The sequence below is a fragment of the Notothenia coriiceps genome, unplaced genomic scaffold (assembly GCF_000735185.1).
Source record: "Notothenia coriiceps isolate Sejong01 unplaced genomic scaffold, NC01 NC01_scaffold00000339, whole genome shotgun sequence".
NCBI lineage: Eukaryota > Metazoa > Chordata > Actinopteri > Perciformes > Nototheniidae > Notothenia > Notothenia coriiceps.
This window is the reverse complement of record NW_011333040.1, coordinates 23,726,801-23,743,362: the sequence shown is the minus strand read 5'-3', so window position 1 is coordinate 23,743,362 and position 16,562 is coordinate 23,726,801. Positions and strand designations below refer to the sequence as shown.

Sequence of the window (16,562 nt, the reverse complement as noted above, 5' to 3'; positions counted from 1 at the left end):
GTAACCGTGTAAGGTCATCACCCTGTAACAGACGTGACTAGGTGTCGACGACAACAGAAGAACACCACATCAAGTGTGAAAGTAGTCACGAAACGGTGGAGGGGACAGGTGTGCGTCAGAAATTCACTGAAGGTCCAACAAGGTCGGGTTCTAGCACCGGTGATCGCTCCGAAAAGGGCAACCACACTAAAGGAGACAGGTCGGTAAGTTCTCGAGCACACAGAAAGAAACGGTAAAGTAGAAGGGTACTTCAACCCAGGAAACGAAAACGACTAATTACTACAACTTTATATTAGTTGTTGAATTTAGTCTGAAATCAAGGTGGACCGTCATTTAAGTCGTTCGAATGGGACGTACCATATGTTTCAGTAATTTTAATCGACGTGGAAAATGGATCGAAACTATTGTGAAATTATTAATAATTAGTGTTGTACAGTAAATATGAATAAGAAAGGATTACCTCATGAAATTTCATATAAACTCTTAGCAATTGTCACACACACACACACACACACACACCAACACACACAACACACACACACTACACACACACACACACACACACACACACACAGAACACACACACACACACACACACACAAGCACACACACACGCAGCACACATGTCCTCACCCCGAGACGCGACCTAGAAGTGTCTATCTAACGACCCCACCCCTGCTGCGACGACTCACTTATACCTTAGGTCTTTTGGTCAGGGTGTAGGTGGTACCACCACTTCCAAGAACTCCCTGACTGGCGACTGTCTCTGGAGGTGGAGGAGGACGACCGACGACAAATGGTGTACGAATGTCGAGATGACAACACACGATATATACAGAAATGGAGTGAAAATAACAAGACTACATTTTTACTAAAACGACAAGTTTATTCCGTTCAAGATAGATTAAGGAAACATCAAAGGAGTATAGAACACACGTCTATAACGGAAAATTTCATCTCACTTCTGTGTAGTTACCCCAGGGGGTCCAGGGACGTTCCCGAGAGTGGTCAGATCCGTCAATAGGGTACATTAGTCAAATAAATTTTGTGTAATTTATTAATGAAGTATGTACCCCCACATCAAAAAGTGTATCCACATACATATATATTAAAGATGTTGTTGTTAACTATTATACCTTTATATCATTTACGATAGAGATACATCCACTCTATTATGTAATGAGTGAACAATGTATATTCATGTTAAAACTCCAAATTGTTTTACGTAGAGAATTTTTAAGTTGACCTCCAGCTTGATTTGATTAAAATGTTTATCCTTCGATAATTTAGTGCAATGAAACATATAGTGTTGAGAATCACTTTTTACAAAGAACTTCGTTGTTTATGATATATACTTACGAGTGTAAATATAGTTAGAGAGAATAAGAACCCCGGTACAAAAGACGTGTTGACCAATAAAATGAATAAATAGTAGAAATGATCATGTTAAATACAAGTTCTATGATAAACATATAATATAAAACTTATATGTCATTGGAAAATGAAACGTTTTACTGTCATAAAACCTGTATATCATTACATAATCAATCGAATAATAAATAGATAAATAGAGCTTCATTTCGGTTAATTAATCTTATGTAGAAAGTCGAGACAATGTGAGCATACCAAAGAAAATTGAGTATTTTATACGTTTTGCAGAATAGTGTTGTGTCGTCGACTATATATGGACGCAAGTGCAGGAGGACTATTCGTTCCTCTCTTCTGTCTCGGTCTTTTCACCAAATACCTAAATAGAATCCATTTAGTGATTTCCGTTTCCCGTTTGATATAAAATAAAAGGAACGGGTCAGTATCCCTTGGCTATCACAACAAGAGTTTTTATTGTAAAACAATATGGCTGGATGGGACTTAGTCGTACTAGGTAACAAGTAATACTAATATTCTTTTTCTTAAATTCACTATAAGCTCTGATGCAGGAACATTACAGATTTACCTAATTGTATCCATAATATCTTAGTCTAAATGACTAGACGAACCCTATGTTACAGATTTACCATCCAGGAATTAAAAACAAAGAAGGATGAAACGAACATACACACGGAGTTTGAGCGTTTAGAAGCCAAGACAATACTAAGAAGACTAAGTAACAGTTGTTTAATTAACACTTTACTAAACGTCGACCGTTCACATACTCACTGACTAATGACTAGCAGTTTTTGCTTAGTTTGTACCTAAATATATTTAGGCCAGCGTCAAATAGAGGTTCTACACCAGGGGAGACCATTCTATATCCGATACATGGCAAACAAAAATCTCTGAATGTTAAATGTAGTATCTGCAAGTTAAACGTAAAAGGAGGTTGGTCGGTAAGTTAATGGTACCGAACCTTTTGTTCCCAGTTGCTACAATGGACTGTCCACACGACGTCGCACGAAAAAATAACTGGTATATCAGAGTCATCAATTACCGACACCTTTCCAAAATGATTAGTTGAAGTAACGGATATTTCGATAAAAGTTGTCAATAACTCCCTCATAGGTCACTTGGAAACTAGTAGTAAGGTGACAACTTAGAAACACGTAACATAGTGGTCCTATTAGGACCTGAGACTCGTATAACTGAAAGTTGAATTTAGGAACAAACCACTGAATTTTTCAAAATAGGTCGTATGATGGGTAATGCTGTAGTGTATTCTACGACCCGTAGATGTTAGTAACTACCATGTCAATCATAAGTGAGTGTAGTCTGCAATGATTGTCGTTCGGAATTTGTCCTATGGGATAACCTGTTTACATCTAGGTTAAACTTCTTATCATTCGGTTGTTATAGTTGCTTATATTCGAAATTAAATTGAACATTAAATATATGTAATTGAGTATCTAAAGACGAGACAAGGGGGAGTCAAATAACATATAGTCCAGAAGACCTGGCAGAACCTACCCCATCAGCTGTGGCCTGTGCCCGATACTGGTAGAACTACATCTGAGATTGCTACGGACTCGAAGAAGAAGATCATTAATCAAAGATCTGTAAAGTAACTAAAGGTACCAAATACATGCAGTGGAGTTAATGATTTACCTCTGAATTGTACTGGGGGACTTTTTTTTAAATAATCAAGTAAAGTACAAGTCTCTCAAAAGAGTACTTGAGTAAATGTACTTAGTTACTTCCCCTCCTGGCTCTTACCTGCGGTCTCGGGAAGCCTCTCTGCTATCTTCTCCTTCAGCTGCAGCACGGTCATGCTCTTGAACTGCTCCTCCGTGTTGCACATGTCGATCGTGAGTAGTTCACCTTTAAATCCGTGCACCACGACCTGGTAGATTTTCCCCATGGCTGTGTCTGTCTGGGCGCGAGCTGCTTCTTCGCTGGGAGAGAGGTAATGCCACCTCAGGGTGCTGTGTATGCTGATCAACAGCAATCTTACGCAAGGGGGAGGGGGAGGGGAGGAGGATACTTTCACTTTCGTCTGACTCCTGAAGCTATTATTATGATTATTACCATGATCATTTTTGACTTTTTTAGTTTTATTTCTAATTTCTTATGGGTCGGTGTTTGGTAACTATTTACTTAAGTAAAATGTTAAAGGACTGGTACTTGAGTATTTTTAGCTACTTTGTACCCTTAGCATTCAAAGGTAAATCGTGTACTTTTACCCCACTACATTTATTTAATACCTTTAGTTAATTTACTTAATCAACACTTAAATCAGACTTTAGTTACCCCTGGAGTAAATTCACAATCTACCATGCAGTATACAAAGCTATTAAAACTAGCTGCACCTTTACCAGCTTTGATAACACTTTAATGCATCAGTAATTAGAATAAAATCTTTTTTTTGTTAATCTGAAATGGGCCAATGTGCATAATGAATGCTTTTACTTTTGGTACTATAAGTATATTTTGGTGCTAAAAGTAAAACTACACTTTGGTACTTCTACTTTTGTACAAGATCTGAGTACTTCTTCTTCCTCTGGCCGTGTTTGTAACACCACATGATTTTGAATACATCATTTTATTTAAAGCGATTTTTTTTTTTTGAATTTTAGTAACAGCACGAGGGCTACATATAGATTAATGTAACACAGAAAAAAAGCCAATGATGTGTTGACATGATTAGTGGAAATCACCTGATACTCCGGCAGTGTTTGGCATCTGACCAACGTCCTCTTTGTTTACCAGCTGTTCCACATTCTGGCTGTCTTATAAGAAGTTTCTGTAAAATAAAGTGGTGTGAATATTAAACACATGAAGGGCCTTTTCTCCATTGAGGACATATTTCAAGGCTGTCTTAAAAAATAATAATGTAAAAAAAAAGAAGTAGATGGGGAATTCTGACCTGTTACTCTACATTCACGTGATTTCTTGGAACTGCTGTGGGAAACTGAAAGTAAAAAAGAAAATCGGAGTCAGAGAAATTGACACAGCAGCAGCCATTTTACTGCTGCTGACACACGAAGTTAGGAGAGCAGAAGAGCTGAAACAAAATGACTACACCGGGTCAGGAGGAGAAGAGATACGATCCGAGAGACACGACTCTGAAGTTTGTCAACAAACCGGATGCTCTGGATGCATTTCGTAAGCATTATCAAAAACCATTTAAACCAAAATCACAATAATTCATGTTTCTGTGCTGCGTGAATTGGTTATCCTGATTAACCTACACTACCTAATTGCTTAATAATTTACAAAACTGCAACTACTTTGCACACTTGTAATGTGAATATTAGTACCCTATGTTCAATTTTAATAGTTGTAGCTTGATAAATTAGAGTATGTGCTAACTTATTTTGTATTTATTTTGTAAATGGTGCATACTGTATAGATAGATATCTTTCTCCTGGTGATATGTACTGTATATTTATATTAAACTTGTGTGCAAAACCTTGATAGCAGTTGTTACTGTAACAATATAATATCCCAATTTGTATATATTATTAAGTTAACAAATGGATTGCATGCAATGATATATAACGACAGAGGGAGATGTGTTTCTTAATTTTTATTTAAAGGAATTGGGCTCTTTCATCCTGAATGTGCAGGGCTATATGTATGTGACTATGACGATGAGTTCAATGTCTGCTCTTGTTGTTGTTCCCCTCAGCTCCGGAGGATGGAGACCAGTGTCTCTGTGCAGAGATGTCCTGCGGTCATGCAGTCACTCCACAGTCTCTCACTGGCTGGTGTCGCAGCCTGCTGGATCAGGTACTTTCCAACATGTTGTTTAAAGAGCACAAAGCCGGGTTCACTATGTGTTAGAGAAGTGATGTTGCAAACAGAAACAGAAACATATTTCCACCTCTACTTTTTACTGACTATAAAAACTGTGTTAGACCACTTATTATATGGAAACAGTGTTTTGTCCTCAGTGCATAAGTGTCTTGTTGCCCATGCTGGATGATGTTGATTTATTATTTAGTTTACACCTTTCCTGGTTCTACATGTAAAGGATTCTCAACTCCCCACATACACTGCAATATAACTCAATGTGTTCTTTTGTTTTTCAGGGCCAGTACAAGTTTAAGTGCCCTGCTTTGAAGGATGGCACCGTGCAGAAGTGTGATAAAGAGTGGTCCTATCAAGAGGTGCGCCGGCTGGCAGTGCTGACAGCTTCAGAGATGGCTTACTTTGAAGAGAGGATGGCCCGTCTGGCTGCCACAGAATACTGTGAATTCAAAACAGTGAGTTGTTTGTTTCTAATATCATCAAATCATGCGGAAAACAGAAATAAAGTTTAGGTCCGATAAATATTTTAAGTCCATGTTCTAGGTGCACTTGTGATGTCACAACGTTATAATATTTACTAAGTGCCACTACAGTACCGTTACAGTAGTTACTCGCCTAATTTGGTGAAGAGATGCAGAAAGGAAAGATGTGAAAGACCATGAAACACCGACCAATCAGAGCACTCTGGCTTTTTTGGGAAGGGGCTTAAAGAGGCAGGTGTTAGGTACATTCAGACAGACAGTATGAGAGATGTAATGTGTGTTTACATGAAAGCATATTACAAGTGCAAACCTGAAAACAAGCCTGATGTCTCCAAGTAATATTTTACCTATATATTTATTATAATTATGATTGAACTCAAACCAGCAACAAGTTAGCTTAGCTCAGCTCAAAGACTGGAAACAAGTGGGAACAGCTATCCACTGACCCCGCTCTTTCAAAAGGCATCCGTGAAACCAGTTCTTGTCTGTAAAAATCATAGCCATTACATTTTTACTCTTTCGTTATTGTATGGAGTTATACATGAGAGATAGAAGACCATAATAATAATAATGGGAGAGACGTGAGAGCCAAGTCTAAATCTACAAAGTGTGCCTCTGCTGTGACATGTTTCCATTCTTTAATGTTCAAAAAGGCCTTTATTTTTCTCATACTGCCTGCCTGATACGTTAGCTGGCCGTCCCTGTTGTGATTGGTCCCTTAGAATATATCGCGTACAATGTGTCGGAGCACTAGCCAATAGAAGCGTTTGAAGTAGTGATGTCACTATGTCCAGGAAGTAAACAAAGGAGTCCAATCCAGGTGTCTCAGGCAGGGATTCTAGCCTTTGCAGACCATTTAAATTCACAGGAATCTAAAAAGCCCACTAACGGAACAGGAAAACCCCCCAAAGCTTAACAGGGCCCCTTTAACTTTTTCTCACATCCCCTCCAACAGTGTCCTGGCTGTAAAACGTATGTGGAGAGAGAGGACCAGAGCAACCTCAGCGTGATGTGCACGATCTGCACGGACGAAAAGAAGAAGGTTTACAACTTCTGCTGGCAGTGTCTGAAGGAGTGGAAAGGCGCAGCACCGCGCTCGGACCGCTGCGACAACGACGGCTGCATCAACGCGGTCCTGGAGCTCCTCAACAACTGCAAGACCACCGCCCTCTCTGAGGTACAGGGGGTCACTGCTTGTCCCTCCATCCGGGCCTGTCCCACCTGTGGTACAAAAGTGGAGCACGACACAACGGGCTGTAAGAACATCATCTGTCCTCGCTGTCAGGTGGAGTTCTGCTTTGTGTGTCTGAAGCTCACTCCTGAGTGCCTGAAAACAAGCTCCTACTTCCTCCCCTGCAGTGCTGGCGTGGCTCCCAGACAAACCTCCATACCTGTGTGGCACCGAAACTAAGAGAAACACTGCACACACATAGTTTACTGTCTTCGACTGTGATAACTTCCTCGGACTTCAATGCAAGATTGCCTTAGCAACTAGAGCCAAAAGTGTAGACTTATAAGCTTATTTATTCACGTATTGAAAAGATCTGCTTTATTTTCTCTTAATGTTTTATAATCCACTATTTGTAATGTTGTTGTTGGATCTCTTTTCAATAATAGTTAATCATTAATAACTGAATAAATAAAGTTTCCCTTAACATGAGTGTGGAACGTCTATTTGATGTCAAACAGGTGCACATAATACAAGTTGTAAATGGGTTTAATGAAAAACTATTAGCATTTTCCCACATGCAATATAAAATTCTAAATACTTTATAGATATTTTACTTATTGTAGCTGAAAATTTTTCAATTTTGCACAAGTACTGTAGTTATTGAATTGTAAAAAGTTGCTCACATGTATAACCTTTCATTGTAATGCAGCCGTGTCGAACTCAATTTCATCGCGGGCCACATTAGCATTATGGTTGCACTCAAAGGGCCGGTTGTAACTTTAAGACTATATAAAAATACATATATAAATATATCATATATATAAAATAATGTATTATATTACATTATTGCCTCTGCATTGGATTATTATTCGATAAGGTAATACCTTCATAATTAACTACGACTGAAAGCAGAAGTCTAGGGGAAATAATTGCAAGTCTCTTCAGTGAGAATGTCACAAAATGATTTAAAAAGAAAAGCCAAATTCTAGAAAAAAAGTCACAATAAAAGAAAAGTCAAATTCTGAAAAAGAAAAAATCAAATTCTGAGAAAAAAGGCAAATTTGAGATGCATTGTGGGACATGTAGTTTATGGGCAACGTGCTTCTTTAAATCATCACGTAACCGTATAATAAACATATTATATTCTTTGCAAGCTCTTGTGGGGCCACAGAAGATGAACTCACGGGCCGGATTTGGCCCCCGGGCCTTGAGTTTGACACCCCTGAATGTCAGTAGGTGCTGTAGCGCCCCCTAGAGGTAAATCCCAAAGTAACACTGAACAATGGCACGTTTTAAGACTGGAACAGTTGTTTAATAGCCAACACAGTCACGGAAATTAACAAAGAAATATCACATTTCACAAACAAGGGTTTTTACATTTGTCTGACCCTTTGACATATGACACACTTTTCAAACAAATTGACCCAGAATTTATGGCAGATTATGTGATAAGTCAATAATGGTAAAGCTTTGTGTAAACACAGTAAATGAAGGTCAGTACGTCCCCAATTTAGAGTTTGGAGAAGCAGAAAGGAGTTATAGAAGTGAAGCAAAAAAAGGCACTGCTGTATATTTAGGCTACCTTAAAAAAAGGCCCACTAAAAGCATCAGTTTAAGTGTACAGTGTATTAACAGGAAGTAGTAGGCTACAGTATTTTGGACCATAACCTGACTGAAGTAGCTCAAAAGTTCAAGCTACAAGACACACCCAGCCCTTTGAAACCAGCAGATACATTTAGTAAGTGACAATTATATTATTAATCCACAATAAAACCTGTGGAAATGGGCTTTAAATAATCGTCCATACACAGGTTTAAGTTTGTTTTTTAACACTTAAATACGAGTGTGACTGGAGTTTATTGTTTGGGCACTTGCTGAAACACAGATCTGGTGTAAAATCTATTAAAAATGTTTCCAGGAAAAATATATGTCCAGAGTAGGTTTTAAAAATTTAAACTGAGTTTTTTCATACTTCTGTTATTGCCATCCTTGTCACCCACTCCAGGTAATTCTGGGTCCACAAGACTCCCTCCTCCACCTGATACTTTTTGAATTACCAAGATGTGTAATTTGTCTTGGATTCCATAGTGAGACAACAGAGCAGAGTCCTCATCCAGAACTCTCTCTGCGAAGATCAGTCGCAGGTCTGATCGATCTACAACATGAACACACAGAGACTATTAGACTAGGGCTATTTTAACAGAATCAATGTCCGGTAACCTAAAGAGATATTCCACTTAAAAGGCAGGATTAAAAATCGAAATGTATGTCATGACTCATGTATATTAACATAAATTCTTGGCCTTGAGACTGAGACTCGTTTTCCTCAGCTCGTGTGTGTGTTGCTTCCAGAAACTCTTTTAATCACTCACTCTCTCTTTGTATGCCATGTCCCTCAACCGTGAAGTGAGGATCTTTGAGGATCCCAATGAGGCCAGGATGCACATGGCAGCATTGATTAGCGAGGCTCTTGTCCATGAGGCCAGGGCGAGGCTTTTCATGAGAAGCAAATACCCAAGTCTGTAATATAATCATTGCTATTGCTTTTTATTGATGTAATGTAAAGGGTCCGTTAGACCTTTTTATGCAACCGTTAAATAATTGCTCAAATATAAGTGCTGCTGTCTTATGTTGTATTACAACTTTGATCTCAACCTCTGAAAAAATATAGGCTACTGAGACCCCTGCCATCCCTCCGAAAAAGAAAAGAAAAAGCAGGAAGAGACCCCTTTCTAATCCAGTGGTCACACGCAGACGTGAGAGACAACGGGAAACTCAACGCTCCACATCAGGTTTGTTCTTTACTATATCATGATTTCTAAATCTAAGAATAAAGATAATTCATAACAAAGTTATTTTGGTGTACACAGTATGAAATTATGTAATGTAAAGATACCTCTTGACAAATCTGTTGCAATGTTTAAAACATTTTCAAATTAAATCAAGATATTGTAAGAGCCTGTGACTGATAATCCTTGCTTGTGTTGTATTTTTTTAAAATGTGTACCTCGATTTGGATAAAAGTATGCTCAATGTAAATGGTCATTGTGATGCTGTGGTAATATGTTCTTAGTTTCATTACCTGCAGTCCTTACAGAGCATTTTCATATTACAATTAATTGGTGTAATTTTAGATTGATTGAAGGGTTAAGCAAAAATGACTGTCTCTGCAGCTTCACAAGCCAGAAGAGACGATCCTGTGCATGAGGAAGGCCTCCAGCTAGAACATCAAGAGTTTGGTAGTCTTGGTGAGTATATTGATTATAACAGCAGTTGACTGGCACTACAGTTTTTCCCAATGTTTCCATTTTTATACTCATCTAGTTAATCATAATAAAGTATTGAGTGTTGACTGTTTCATGACAAGTGAATGCATATTTGGTATAAGTATCACTTGCTAATATTGCTTTGGATGCATATGATGATTCATAGCATGTTGCTATTATTAGTCCGCATATATTTTTCCAACTCAAAAGTGGTTCAGTATACTACCTTAATATCCATCATACCAGTTTTAGGGTGGCGGCTTAACAGCTGTTTTATTTTTTAGAAACACATCTAGAGTTAAGAGTTAAGGGACACCCTAACTGCAGTACAGGTTACGGAGGCAACAGACGGAACGGTTTCTGCCTGGGCACAAAGGCAGCTTCTCACAGATGTGAGAATGAAAACGGCTAGGCCAATGCTTTTTAATGCAAATCTCTCAGCTGAGAGAATAGCCATTCAGAAGTGCCACAGATGCTGTGCAGAAGAAGCGGTTTAGGTGTCTGGACTTGGTTCCACTGGACATGGAGTTCCACTGTGCAACCTGTGACATGGAGGCCCACAAGAGGAATATCTTCCATGACAGAGAGGCTGTGTTCAATGGATTTCTGGAGCCCATTCCCCCTAAAACTGCTGTGGTGGTGGATGAAAATGGCCAGCTTCAGTTTTGTGAACAAAGTATGTAAAGATTAACATTACATTACAATGTCCCATTATAGTGTAGTTCCCATAATTAAGTGCGAATGGGAAGTGTACATAGCTGATTGAAAAAAGTATGATTGGTTTTGACTAGGGCTGCAAGATATGTGGAAATTATGCAAAATGTTATTGAATATCTTGATAATCTGGAGAATTAAGGAAAAAATGTAAATACACCCTTCCTAACATATTTTCTATATTGCAGTATGTCAACTGCCTGTTCCTACTCCAAGGTCAATCTGTGAATGCTCTGATGACGTCACAGTTACTCCTTGGAAGCATATTTCTGTGGTCACCATCAACGGTAAGTTGTTCTGAAAGCCCTTCTTTTTGTACAAGTAGTATTGTACGGCAGAGTTTTACCACTTTGTGCAACGCAAAGATTTTTATCACCTGGTCATTTTCAGACAACACCCAAATGCCATGTCAAATAGCTAATACATCATATATGCACATCTATGTATAAAATACAATATGTTAAGGCAAACTCACAGTTTGATTACCGAAATACCTTTACTTTGTCCATTTGTTCACAGGACGATACAATGTCTGCTCTGCAGAATGGACTCCTGAGGTTAAAGACCTCCTTTTGTATCGGTACTGGCCAGCTAGCACCAGCTGCCAGACGCTTTACAAATATGATGTGTTCACCTCATTCGAGCACATGAAGGTGACAGCACCAGCCATGTCCAGGCAGGCATTTCTGAAAATGTTGGAGCACAGATCTGTTCAAGCTGGACGGGTAAATCTGCCTGAATCACACGGAAACATACAAAAAACAATATCATATTACTGTATACCATATAATTAATTGTTGGCATTGCTTTCAAAACAATTACTAATCCACTTTTATTAAATCAATATACAGACAGGTAGTATCTGTGCTGATACATTTCAGCGAAGCTTCTTCGAGTTTTGCTTCCGTCAGTACAAACAAGAGGTTATGTGCCAGGTCCATCACTTTGTTTGTCCAGCATGTTCTCCAGACATGTTGGCTGTCTGCTGTGATGGAAACCGCAAGCATTACCGCTTTTCCAAGTCAAAAGGATTTAATTAAAGTCAACGTTTCAGTTTTTTCAGTGTACATAAGGCGGCTCTCACGACTGACAGGGACATTTAACGGCTCTTTACTGATGTAGTCGTAACATAAATAATAAGCTACGACAAACTAAGTAGTACAATGAGTAAAGAACTGTATAAGCAACATTTTGACATGTTCTATATAGAGCCTAATTCTCCTCTACTATATTTCAGAGGCAAGTATTGGTATTTTGTCTATTCATCTGCTATCCTATTGCATGTATCTGGAAAAGACAATACTTACATGTTAAGATGCAGTACAATGCTGTAGCCTTATCTACCCTGTAGTATACACTCATCAAATAAACCAGGTTTACTATAATAAAAGTTTATTAGTTCATTTATATTGTGAGCAGAAAACACATCAGTTTTTGCACAACGTTTTAAAATGCATTATTTGACATGTTGCCACTGAAGGCTGCTTTCTTCATCATTAACAACTGCATCACTGAATCAGGCTTTTCTTAGTCAGTGTAGATTTTATATTGGATGACTAACAGCTGCACATTAGTGAATACATGTATGTTGGACTGAGTTAAACAACAGCTAAATAAAACAAATAATGACACATATTAAAATAAATGTAGTCTTTTGACAACTGTCAACGCTTTTCATGTGTTGCCTGATCATTGATATCATGAAACAGCTCTGTGGATTGTTAAATATACAATACGTGAAACAAGGTTAGCATTAGCATTTATGCTACAGGAAGTGGACTGGTAGTGATGACAGTGATTTGCACTTTAAGCCACTCCCTGATAGTTGTGTAAAAAAATCAAGTTGCGAGACACATCCATTAACTTTCCCTGTTCAAACACTTTAAACAGTCCACACACAGAGCAGGCGCATAACAAGACATATGAAATGAAATGATTAATCCAATATTGGTTTTACACTAAAATCCCAGCAGAGTGTGATATGGGATAATCGTTTGGGCACTTGTGTGAAGCTCTGGTGTGTTATTGGAATGTCTCCAGGAAACAGTTCTGTCCAGGGAAGGTTTTAAAAGTCAGCGAGCCTTTCATTACTACTGTGTTTCCCATCCTTGTCACCCAGTCCAGGATCTCCCGGGCCCCCAGAACAACCTCCACCACACAATTTTAACACCGTGTGAATGGTTGAATTATTTTGAATTCCGTAGTGTGATAGTAGAAAGTCGTCCTCCAGTTGGTTGTCTCCGAAGATCAGTCGCTGTTGTGACACTAAAACATGGACACACAGGAACACACGCGTACAAAGAAAGGGGGTCAAAACCAGGCACTAACAACATTTCTATATCGCTATATATGTCTTTTTTTGACCTGCAGTCCTACTAATTCCTGGTGGAAAATAACCATGCTGACCTAAACACACACCTGAATTCTCGGTTATAAATAACAGCTTACAAATGTTCTGATGTGTATGTGATTGCAAAAACCCAACAAACAAAGGTCCTGTAGCCCACTACATTCTGACGCCTTCCATCAAATGGCAAAACACGTTAATCACACGGAACATGGTTACATTTTAACTTTATGGTTTAAGCATATAGGCTATAATCTGCGTCACAGCGGCTATTTCAATAGTGATCATACCTGGAATTCCCTCGAGAGCTGCAATCTTGTGTTTCAGATCCAGCACTGTGGCGCCCTGAAACTCAGTGTCGTCCAGCACCAATTGATATTTCTGACCAGAATGCCCTTTAATTAAGATTGACACAACCATTTCTGCGGTGTTGCTGTTTGGGTTCCTTTATTTGGTTGCAGATTACCGACACCGACGAACTGAATAAATACTTTCAGTTTCGTTCTTAATCTTAAAGGTACACGCACCCGCCTTTCAATGCTCATTGTCTCTGTATTCTAGTTAGAAATCTCTTTGACTGCATTCACGTAAAAAAAAAAAAGCCATGTATTCCAAGTTTATTATAAATGCTCTATTTAAAAAGCATTAACATATCAAAATATTAAAAAAATCCAAGCCACTTATGACAAATATACAGATATTATCCCTGGCATTTCATCACTTCCATGGCGCTTTTCTGTCTCTGTCCCTGCTCTTTGCAGACTGTCCTCTATCTTCAGGACTTTTCCCTTCTTTTCTCACAGTTTGTGTGCAATCTGCAGTCACAGCATGTTGCATGGTCTCCCCGTCTTTCATCGAATTGTTGGATTTTCTGCATAGTTTTGGAGAGTTGTTACACTTAATGGATGGCTGCATGCAAACTTTAATCGTCCTGTGTCCTTTCAAGTATGTAAGTGAAGAAGAAGAAGAAGAAGAAGAGGAAACAGGAAGTGACTTCACATCAGAACTACACAAATGTTCTTCTGCTTCCCCATGTTTGACTCTATTTCTAAAGCTTCCTTTAGCTTTCTGTGTTCCCAAGACAGTCTCATTCACCTCCAGTCTTTTCTCTGTGGATTGCTCTAACACATGGTTCATCTCGTGTCTTCCCAAATGTTCCGAGTGTTTCCCTCTGGTGTGTAAAAGCTGCATGGGCTCCTCTGAGTTCCTATCAAGCTGCTGTCTGATCTTGTGACTCTTTTGTAGCGTTGGAAAATCTGACTTGTGTGATTGCAAACAGTCTCCATCCGCTCCAGAGTCTTTTCTCTCTGGCTTCACACACGGTGCATTCAGGAGCTTCAGGTTTCCCCCTCCATGGCAGCTTCCATCATTGAGTTGATGATGAGGAACAGGAAGCTCTCCTCTCTCTGTCTCGTCTTGTCTTCCTTCAGCATCGACTCCTGAATGTGAACGGAGATCATCCTCGCTTTCATCATTTTGTTCAGGATGTCTGCTCACTTTGAAGAGAAATAAGAAGGGTTGTTATTGAATTAGGCCTTATCATCTTGGACTTAAAGGGACAGTGTTTAGACTCTAGCTTTTTTATGCACGTTTTTGGAGGTATGGGGAAGTCTGCTTACTCTTGAATGGAACTGGATGGCACTCAACTTGTGGTGCTCAAAGCGATACAAATCATTTTGAAAAACTTGAAAGGAATGTCTCTTTCCAAAAATCCTAACCTAGTTACTCAAATAATCAACAGACTTTGTCGTGAGCAGCTTTCAGGAACTATTTACTAACTACCAAACACCCACTTAACATATCACCGCGCAGAAGTAAGCGTTCATCTACTCAAGGAAGTGAGGCTTTTTTCCTAGTTCCTGGCTCCTTAAGTAACGGCGTAAGGTTTCTGAGAATAAATATATATTTCTGTTGATTATTTTTTTGGCCTTTTTGAACACCACAGGCTGAGTGACATCTAGTTGCATTTTATTCAAACATAGGTAGACAAATATGGCTGATATCACCAACACTAAAACAAAATCTAGATAATTAATAGCACTCGAAGAAGAAATATTAGAAACTAGAACTGTACATTTTCCAACTCACCCTTCTTGTACATGAGGAGGTAAGCTGTACAGGACCTTAGGGAGTGATTTTCAGCCCCAATGAGTGGTGGTTGAACCTGTGTGATTCAAAAACAATTACAGTAAATGTTGTACTGTTTAACTGTGCATAGATATGTGACACCTGACTGCATATAGAGAAACTAGCCTCCTTACCATGTTAACAATGTTGTCATTAAAGTGGTACCACGTGTCCGTTTCAATAGATTTGATGTGTGCAGTGTAATGACCCCCTGTTAGATTCCCAAAGTGGTTCACTAAAGCGTAGAGGTCATATTTGCATTTCTGCAAAAAGGGAAATGAAGCAAATCACCACGTTTAAGAAATCAAAGAATCTGCTGCTGAAATCAAGACGTATATAGGGAAACATACCCCGATGAACAGAGATTTCGGGACATCCACGTTGCAGTGGAGCTTAACGTAACACCTGAGCTTGTAGTCAAAGCTGAATCTCTTCAACAGGAGGGTCAAAATCCCTGGATGTGTTGTTACCTCACATTGCTAGAACAGATAATGAAAACATCACGCACAAGAGTTGCAAAGTCACTTAACATATTAGTGACTTCAGAGAATCTAAATCAGGGGTCAGGAATGATGTTGAACAATGTTTAATGGGGAGCACTGGAGATGCATGGCGATTAGGGGTGGGGGAAATAATCGATACAGCATAGTATCGCAATACTTTGTTTGGCGATATTGTATTGATACACGGATGCCAAGTATCGATTTTATTATATAAACCTTAAACAATGCCATCTCCTTTTTAGGTTCAAAGAACACAGATTGGGTTATTTACATAAACTATTCATATTGCAAATACATTTTTTAACCAGGAAGGGAAGACGGACATGGATATGACCCGTGTGATTTGCAATATCGCAATATATCGTATTGCAATACTTAGCATATCGTAGAATCATAATACTATCGTATCGTGGCTTAAGTATCGCGATAGTATCGTATCGTGGGGAGCCTGGTGATTCCCACCCCTAATGGCGATGTATTAGACATAGAGTGCCACAGTGACGCGTCCTAAAATCCGGAAGTAAGTTAGCATTTTACCACTTCCGGTTCCTTCGCCAAAAAGTAATGCAATTTCTCATCTCCATAGGATTTTGGAAAATAGCTGGAAATAAGGTCATTTAAGTGACGGATCACGTTTTGTTCTACGACATTAAATACATCAGCAGTGACCCCACTGGTGATTTCTGAAGAGTTTTCGTGTCTGAAAAACGATTGTTGTTACCAAGTGGCTGATTAGGACTACAGAAGTTGTCGAGGCCGTTGTACGTC

At 38.9% G+C, this 16,562-nt stretch overlaps 3 protein-coding genes across 7 annotated transcripts in view; 2 read left to right on the top strand and 1 right to left on the bottom strand.

Moving 5' to 3' along the window:
• The first annotated feature begins 4,096 nt into the window (after positions 1-4,096).
• LOC104949331 (probable E3 ubiquitin-protein ligase ARI5) lies at positions 4,097-7,326 on the top strand. 2 transcript variants are annotated; one of them, XM_010775697.1, is made up of 4 exons: positions 4,097-4,540; positions 5,063-5,163; positions 5,466-5,639; positions 6,622-7,326. In XM_010775697.1, the coding sequence occupies exons 1-4, from the start codon at positions 4,519-4,521 to the stop codon at positions 7,075-7,077; spliced, it is 753 nt and encodes a 250-aa protein (XP_010773999.1). In that variant the 5' UTR covers positions 4,097-4,518; the 3' UTR covers positions 7,078-7,326. The 2 variants fall into 2 exon arrangements, with proteins under 2 accessions (XP_010773999.1, XP_010773991.1); XM_010775689.1 differs by having other exon boundaries at positions 4,099-4,536.
• Positions 7,327-10,387: 3,061 nt separating this feature from the next.
• Positions 10,388-12,374, top strand: LOC104949348 (uncharacterized). Its single transcript, XM_010775708.1, has 4 exons — positions 10,388-10,779; positions 11,006-11,104; positions 11,337-11,542; positions 11,669-12,374. The coding sequence occupies exons 1-4, from the start codon at positions 10,626-10,628 to the stop codon at positions 11,855-11,857; spliced, it is 648 nt and encodes a 215-aa protein (XP_010774010.1). The 5' UTR covers positions 10,388-10,625; the 3' UTR covers positions 11,858-12,374.
• The window catches only part of LOC104949358 (ubiquitin carboxyl-terminal hydrolase 47-like), a 9,490-nt gene continuing 4,693 nt past the window's right edge, over positions 11,766-16,562 (bottom strand). For 2 of the 4 annotated variants that reach the window (XM_010775727.1, XM_010775720.1), the window contains 5 exons: positions 15,642-15,770; positions 15,426-15,554; positions 15,253-15,328; positions 13,455-14,660; positions 11,766-13,082 (listed from right to left, as the gene is read on the bottom strand). In XM_010775727.1, coding sequence (XP_010774029.1) covers positions 13,882-14,660; positions 15,253-15,328; positions 15,426-15,554; positions 15,642-15,770 — 1,113 coding nt within the window. In that variant the 3' untranslated portion in view covers positions 11,766-13,082; positions 13,455-13,881. The remainder of the gene's footprint in view (positions 13,083-13,454; positions 14,661-15,252; positions 15,329-15,425; positions 15,555-15,641; positions 15,771-16,562) is intronic. The other 2 variants (XM_010775735.1, XM_010775741.1) reach the window with 2 other exon arrangements.

Coding starts and splice junctions, on each gene's coding strand:
- LOC104949331 (XM_010775689.1), top strand. CDS start 4,446: ATGACTACACCGGGTCAGGAGGAGAAGAGATACGATCCGAGAGACACG. Junction 4,537..5,062: donor GGATGCTCTGGATGCATTTC/GTAAGCATTATC, acceptor TGTTCCCCTCAG/CTCCGGAGGATGGAGACCAG. Junction 5,164..5,465: donor GTCGCAGCCTGCTGGATCAG/GTACTTTCCAAC, acceptor TTTGTTTTTCAG/GGCCAGTACAAGTTTAAGTG.
- LOC104949348 (XM_010775708.1), top strand. CDS start 10,626: ATGGAGTTCCACTGTGCAACCTGTGACATGGAGGCCCACAAGAGGAAT. Junction 10,780..11,005: donor GCTTCAGTTTTGTGAACAAA/GTATGTAAAGAT, acceptor TCTATATTGCAG/TATGTCAACTGCCTGTTCCT. Junction 11,105..11,336: donor TTCTGTGGTCACCATCAACG/GTAAGTTGTTCT, acceptor ATTTGTTCACAG/GACGATACAATGTCTGCTCT.